The following is an 8,043-nucleotide window of genomic DNA, read 5'->3' as shown; positions in this document are numbered from 1 at the left end:
TCAAAGCGCTATTTAAAGCGCCCTTCTTTCTCCGCGCTCGCTGTTGTCGCCCTGTTGATGACGTCAGCGACGCGGTTTAATCGGGTGCACTTTAGTCGAGCGCGGTTTTGTCATGCCACGTTCCTTCACAACCTCCTCACTCTCTGAATCTGCCACTAGCTCCGCTGGCCACTGGTGAGCCACAACCGCAAGTGGCAAGTGAGCACACAAAGCTTTGCTTGTGCATGTCTGAGATGGGGTTGTGTGTACAAAACCATCCCTTTCTCCCTCCTCCGACAGCTGCCACCGTTGCCCATGGCTGCCTTCACTGCAAGTTTACAGAGCTGGGAAGATTGGGGACCATTGTTATAGAGGGCTACCTACCTTGAAGACCCTAGATTGGTCTTGCTTTGATGTAGCCGGGTTCTTCTTATCTTCTTAACAGCCTGCACTTTTCTCACAAGGAGGAAATGAGGAAATGAACCAAGAAACACAACAAGAGACACACAAGGTGTTAAACACGTGCTGTATTTGAACATCCTTACAAAATAAGTAGAATTACAATGCAAGTTTCCATTTCTAGCCAAGGGCTTATAAATATTTACAAGATCCTCATGTTGGCCAAGTTGTCTCTGACCCTCTGTGACACCTTCAGGAAGGCTTCAGGGAAGAGCTCAATACATTTCTAAATGCTTAGGAATAAAGGAAAAAGATTTCATTGAATACAGAGAGGCTTCCTGTGAGTATTCATGTGTTCCATTCTAAGGGTATTAAAGAGTGTTCCGTTCTCATGCTTGACTTACATCATGTTTATTTAGTGACTGTTCGGCGTCACAACGGCACTGAAAATAGTGACTTATGGCTGTTTTTCACACTTACAACCATTGCAGAATCCCCAGAGTCCAGTGATTAAATATGTGTTTGTATACCGTACTGGACTTATTGCTAACATGACCCTTAAGAGAAAGCTAAGGCACATTTGGATCTCATATTTTGATAGACCCTTAAAAAAGAAAGCAGAGAAAGTAATGGCATTCTACCTTAAAACACCCTGTTTCCCCAAAAATAAGACCTAACCACAAAATAAGCCCTAATCCATCTTTTGGAGCAAAAAATATAATATAAGACCCAGTCTTATTTTCAGGGAAAGGTTCATATTTTGTTGACCACTTTTCTTTTAGATACTAGCTGAAGTTCCTCTTGTCTTTTGCTTTTCAAGCACTTCTGGTGTCTCATTTCTACCTCTCATTGATTCTTATTGGGAATTGAAGAATGGGATAGGGGAGGAGGAGGAGGAATGTGGGAAATCACCAACCACAGAGGGAGGAGGAGGAGGAGGAGAAGGGAAAGGAGAAGCACCACTGTGAAAAATCTCCAACCACAGAGGAAGGGGGAATGGTGAAAGGAGGAGGAGGAGGAGGAGGAGAAGGAGGAGCACCACTGTGAAAAATCTCCAACCACAGAGGAAGGGGGAATAGTGAAAGGAGGAGGAGGAGGAGGAGGAGGAGGAACACTGTGAAAAATCTCCAACCACAGAGGAAGGGGGAATAGTGAAAGGAGGAGGAGGAGGACGACGACGACGACGACGACCACTGTGAAAAATCTCCAACCACAGAGGAAGGGGGAATAGTGAAAGGAGGAGGAGGAGGAGGAGGAGGAGGAACACTGTGAAAAATCTCCAACCACAGAGGAAGGGGGAATGGTGAAAGGAGGAGGAGGAGGAGCACCACTGTGAAAAATCTCCAACCACAGAGGAAGGGGGAATAGTGAAAGGAGGAGGAGGAGGAGGAGGAGGAGGAACACTGTGAAAAATCTCCAACCACAGAGGAAGGGGGAATGGTGAAAGGAGGAGGAGGAGGAGCACCACTGTGAAAAATCTCCAACCACAGAGGAAGGGGGAATAGTGAAAGGAGGAGGAGGAGGAGGAGGAGGAGGAACACTGTGAAAAATCTCCAACCACAGAGGAAGGGGGAATGGTGAAAGGAGGAGGAGGAGGAGCACCACTGTGAAAAATCTCCAACCACAGAGGAAGGGGGAATAGTGAAAGGAGGAGGAGGAGGAGGAGGAGGAGGAACACTGTGAAAAATCTCCAACCACAGAGGAAGGGGGAATAGTGAAAGGAGGAGGAGGAGGAGGAGGAGGAGGAGGAGGAACACTGTGAAAAATCTCCAACCACAGAGGAAGGGGGAATGGTGAAAGGAGGAGGACGACGACGACGACGACGACCACTGTGAAAAATCTCCAACCACAGAGGAAGGGGGAATAGTGAAAGGAGGAGGAGGAGGAGGAGGAGGAGGAACACTGTGAAAAATCTCCAACCACAGAGGAAGGGGGAATGGTGAAAGGAGGAGGAGGAGGAGCACCACTGTGAAAAATCTCCAACCACAGAGGAAGGGGGAATAGTGAAAGGAGGAGGAGGAGGAGGACGACGACGACGACGACCACTGTGAAAAATCTCCAACCACAGAGGAAGGGGGAATGGTGAAAGGAGGAGGAGGAGGAGGAGGAGGAGGAGGAGGAGGAGGAGGAGGAGGAGGAGGAGGAGGAGGAAAAGAAGAAGCACCACTGTGAAAAATCTCCAACCACAGGGGAAGGGGGAATAGTGAAAGGAGGAGAAGGAGGAGAAGGAGAAGGAGATGGAGAGAGAGAAGGAGGAGAAGGAGAAGAAGCACCACTGTGAAAAATCTCCAACCACAGGGGAAGGGGGAATGGTGAAAGGAGGAGGAAGAGGAGGAGGAGGAGGAGGAGGAGGAGGAGAAGTAGATGGAGAGAGAGAAGGAAGAGAAGGAGAAGAAGCACCACTGTTGGAAAATCTCCAATCACAGAGGAAGGGGGAATGGTGAAAAGTGTGTCATGACATCCCAAAGTAAATTAATGCCTTATATACTAATAACTGATGATACACACATCCAGAAGCACAGAGCTCGCACTGTGATGTCACAATCTACTATTTGCTTTTTTGGCGTCACTGGATTTAAGAACAGATGCCTGTGTCTCTGTCCAGTTATCCTCCTATCAGGCCTAGCCAATCCTGTGCTACATGAATTATGTAAGAGCCAGACAATCAGCATCCCCATTGGTGAACGATGGCCCATCCTATAAGAGGGTGCAGAAGAGAGACGCAGATACTTTGCTTCAGCCTCAAACCTTGTATATCTCACCTATTGCTTACCCTAAGGCGAAAACTATGCAAAGGTCCAGGATCTGTGTCATGGCATGGACACTGTGCTTATTGCAAACACTAACCTGGTTGAACTCTTGGTCAATTTCTGCCGCCTGGCATTTCTAAAAAGAGAACTGTGCCCACAGAGCAGTTAAGCGTACACTTTCCACCATGCCTCCCCCTTTTTCCTGCCCCCTCCCCAGCAAGCCGCCGAAGCCTCTTTGGGACCTCAATTGGCTCTATCCATCTCTACACTGTTGGTAGTTCCCCGTGATCCAGAAGCAAATCTGTGCATATTTGAGGGGTGTGATACGAACGGCCACGTTGAAGTCCTGGGGGGATCCATTGTTGTCCACCCACTGGTGGCCAGAGAATATCCCTATAATTTTACGCTCCCATTTGTGATTCTGTTTCTTCCACATCCTCACGTAGACTCCGGAACCGCTGGCTCCTGGCTGGGCATCGCACTGCTGATACAAGAGATCGTAGGTTTCGTCTTTGACGTCACAGAACCGGTAAACCAAATTCCCAGGCCGATCGTTGTCGTAGCCCGAGAAGTGAATCCTTCCTTTGGGCAGCTGGCGTGCTGTTGGGCTCACTCCGATCTTCATGAACTTCCGCTTGTGGGGTTTCTTGAGCTCCAGCAGGGCATAGTCATAATCCATGCCAATGTCGTTAGCGTTCCCTTTGATCCATCCTTTAGGAACGTGTGTCCGTTTCACCCGAATCCACTGGAACTTCATTTTCTCGGGCTCGGGGGCGCTACTGTTGTTGGTCCTTTTGACGCCATCTTTCGGCTTGGGCCTCAGGAACCCAACCCGTAGCTTCTTGGCTCCCTTGACGTAACTCTTCCCATCGTGGATACAATGAGCAGCCGTCAAGACGTGTTTTTCCGCCACTAACGTTCCGGTGCACCCCGTGGACAACTTCACGGAAGTAGAAAATGGGTAATTCAGCAAGAATTCCTTGCCAAAAATACTAAACCTGGTGTCGTAGCTATAGATTTGTCTCTTTGTCCGCGATCGGCTCTGCCCCCCTGTGCTGGTCCTGCTAACAATGTAGATGCCAACCTCGGTTTCGGTGCGGGATCCGTTGGAGTACAGCGTCTCATAAGACAAATAATCTTTCACTTCTTCGTACGTTGGGAGTGGGGAACGCTTGTGGCAAGAGGGGCCACAAGGGGAGACCACTTCCAGCTGGGCTTTGGCGTCAAAGTGCGGCTTGTCCAAAGGGATGGTTAATTGGGGTAGAATGACGGGCACCTTGTAGGTTGGCCAAGTTGGCTTCCCATGAGGATGCGAGGGCACAACTCCTTTTACTATCCATAGGAGTAGGAGAAAGCCTGGCAAGGCGACCATGATGAGCAAGGATCTGGAGAGAAAGAAGAAGAGCGTTACAATTAACGAGTAAAGAATTAACAACTATTCCACTTCAGTCCTGAAGAAATAAAGTTTTGGTTGACCAGCAACAGAATAGATCCGTACTTGCTTCCCACTTCACTTATTACAACCTGGAGCTGGGACTTAATGAAGGTAGAGACTTTAAATTCAAGGGCCCGAGAATGAGGGACTCAAACTCATAATGGATAATCGCTTAAATAGGAGACAGCAGTGTGCTGCTCTGTCAAAGAAGCCAATGCAGTCTCAGGCTGCATCAGCAGAGGGATAGTCAACAATGGATTCGCTTAATGATTACACTGCCTGCTTAACAACCAAAGTGTTCACTTTATGACCAGAGTCTTCACTTAACCACTATTAAGTGAAGGTATGTGAAGACCTGCTTGTTAGGAATATAATCTAATGGTTGGGTTGGCAATATATAAATCATGTAACAATGTTGTACCTGTTTCTTTAAATCATACTGTAAAATGTGATTGGTTGCTGTTTTCCTCAATTGGCCATAAGAGGGAGCCAGAACGACTGTTAGCTCTCTGTTTGTTAGATGCTGGGCAGATCTGATCTGAGTGTTTTGGAAGCGGGCTGTTAGAAAGTGCCGTGAGCTATTGTAAGTTTTGCAACTGCTAGCAAACTTTGAGTACCAGACTGTTTGTATGATTATGGACTAAGTTATTTGGATTATCCCTTAACTGAAAGACATTGATGACTGACTGAATTATCCGTGCATGACTTGGACTGTTTAATGGACTCTGATACCTCTATTTCCACGAAAGTAAAAGTCTATTTAAACTGCAGTGTCTCTGTATGCTCTGTTTGTGTGTTTTCCAACACAACTCTCACAATGCTTCGCTGAACGTACTCACTCTCCCAATGGGGAGCTTACCTAACACTGCTTAACAACACTCACAACTTGCAACTGAAACTGTGAACTCAAGTATGCTCGTTAGCTGAGACCACCTGTAACGTGTACCAGCCTTCCAGAAGTACAGCTACTGCTAAAAGAATCAGAAACCATTCGAAATCCTCCTCTGAAAATTCATGTGTAGCTTGCACTCTGTTTCAGTGGATCAGGGCATACATCGCACATTCCAGCTCCACCCCACACAGACAAACACACACTCACATATACCTCCCCAGCCACAAAATATTTTGCTTTAAACACAGCAAAATTCAAAACTGTGAACATTCTGGACACAGCAGGGTATTTCGGCAGATAAACGTAAACATTTCATAAAATTCACAGATAGAAGCTCATCTGAAAGTAACCCTCTGTAGCTTGGTAATAATCCGAGAATCCAGCTGTGGGCTGATTTTCACAGAATTCATGTTTCTCTTGTTTCACTATCTTTTCTACTGGTATCATTATTGTGATTATGATTATTTTGATATTATGATTATTATTGCCTTGTTTTCCACGTACACTGAGAGTTTCTGAACCAGAGACAAATTCTAGGTGTCTAATCACACATATTGTATTGTATTGTATTGTATTGTATTGTATTGTATTGTATTGTATTGTATTGTATTGTATTGTATTGTATTGTAATGTATTGCATTGTATTGCATTGCATTGCATTGCATTGCGTTCCAGGTTTTGGGTTTGGCTAGTCTAAAGAAAAGAAAGACTAGGGGTGACATGAGAGCAGTATTCCAATATTTGAGGGGCTGCCCCAAAGAAGAGGGAGTCAAGCTATTCTCCAAAGTGGCAGAAGGCGGGACAAGAAATAATGGTTGAAAACCAATCAAAGAGAGAAGCAGCCTGGAATTAGGAGAAACTTTCTAACAGTAAAGACGATTGCCTCCAGAAATTGTGGATGTTCCATCATTAGAGGTTTTTAAGAAGAGATTGGATAAAACATTTGTCTGAAATGGTATAGGATCTCCTGCTTGAGCAGAGGGCTGGACTAGAAGACCTCCAAGATTCCCTCCAACTCTTATCTATTCTATTCTATTTTATGCTATTCTATTCTCTAGTCTAGTCTAGTTTATTCTCTATTCTATTCTATATTCTATCTATTCTATTCTATTCTTTATTCTATTCTGTATTCTATTCTATTCTCTACTCTATTCTCTTCTCCTATTCTATTCTCTATCCTACCCATTCTATTCTATTCTATTCTGTTCTATTCTCTATTGTACCCATTCTATTCTATTCTATTCTCTATTCTACCCATTCTATTCTATTCTAATCTATTCTAATCTATTCTATTCTCTATTTTACCTAATCTATTCTATTCTCTATTCTACCCATTCTATTCTATTCTATTCTCTATTGTTTGTTTGTTTGTTTGTTTAACTTTATTTGTATGCCGCCCTTTTCCCTGGGGGGACTCAGGGCGGCTCACAGTTCAAAAGGGGTGGGGGAAGAACAAACAATTTACAACATAAACTATTCTATCCATTCTATTCTATTCTATATTCTATATTCTATATTCTATATTCTATATTCTATATTCTATATTCTGTATTCTGTATTCTATTCTATTCTATTCTATTCTGGTCTAGTCTAATCTCTATTCTATTCCAGCCTCATATTTTATTCTAGTCTATTCTTTAATCTATTTCTTATTCTATTCTATTCTCTATTCTCTTCTCCTATTTTATTCTATTATCTCTTCTATTCTATTCTATTCTCTATTCTACCTATTCTATTCTCTATTCTACCTATTCTGTTCTATTCTTTATTCTATTCTGTATTCTATTCTATTCTATTCTAGTCTATCCTCTATCTCTTCTCCTATTCTATTCTATTTTATTCTATTCTCTATTCTACCTATTCTATTCTCTATTCTACCCATTCTATTCTATTCTATTCTATTCTTTATTCTATTCTGTATTCTGTTCTATTCTATTCTATTCTAGTCTAGTCTAGTCTAGTCTAGTCTATTCTGTATTTTCTTCTCTTCTCCTCTTCTCTTCTCTTCTATTCTTTTGAAAACGGAGCAGTAAATTATTAATAATCAGACGTCCGAAATGCCGCATGATGCTCAAGGCAATGTTTAGACTTTTTTTTTGCAACCCACCCAGTCCCACCCTTTTAAATTGCCCGCAACCCCCCCCCCCGGAGGCGTCTCAAGCCACAATTTGAGAACCTCCACACGATTGGGTTGCCCATTTCCAAGAGGCTGCCCAAACATCGTGAAATTCAAAACCGCTACCCACATTTCTACTCATCATGGAGCGGTGTGTGTGTGTGTGTGTGTGTGTGTGTGTGTGTGTGTGTGTGTGTGTAATCAATGCCACATGAGTCAAAGCATTGTGAATACCCAAGAGGAAAGACAACTGCTCAGTAGCAATGAAGAAAAAAAGCATGAAAACAGCAGGATTGAGAGAGAGGAGTGGGGAATGAAAATTTAATTTGAAAATTTAAACCAGCTGGAGTTAAATCAATAATAGTTGGAGCGGCTTAGCTTAATTCTTGAAATGCCGCAAATGAATGGAACATACAGAAATGGTCCCTGGCACTAGGGGAAGAACGAAAAAAAAATCATTGGAATGTGGTAA

The 8,043-nt window shown here is 43.8% G+C and overlaps 1 protein-coding gene across 1 annotated transcript in view; it reads right to left on the bottom strand.

Annotated features, from left to right (window-relative positions):
* Nucleotides 1–491: 491 nt before the first annotated feature.
* Nucleotides 492–8,043, bottom strand: part of PRSS23 (serine protease 23) — a 31,722-nt gene continuing 24,170 nt past the window's right edge. The window contains exon 2 of the mRNA XM_032220096.1: nt 492–4,513. Coding sequence (XP_032075987.1) covers nt 3,382–4,500 — 1,119 coding nt within the window. The 5' untranslated portion in view covers nt 4,501–4,513 and the 3' untranslated portion in view covers nt 492–3,381. The remainder of the gene's footprint in view (nt 4,514–8,043) is intronic.

Source organism: Thamnophis elegans, chromosome 6 (genome assembly GCF_009769535.1).
Source record: "Thamnophis elegans isolate rThaEle1 chromosome 6, rThaEle1.pri, whole genome shotgun sequence".
In the NCBI taxonomy this organism is placed as follows: Eukaryota; Metazoa; Chordata; class Lepidosauria; order Squamata; family Colubridae; genus Thamnophis; species Thamnophis elegans.
This window is presented reverse-complemented; position numbering and strand designations above follow the sequence as displayed.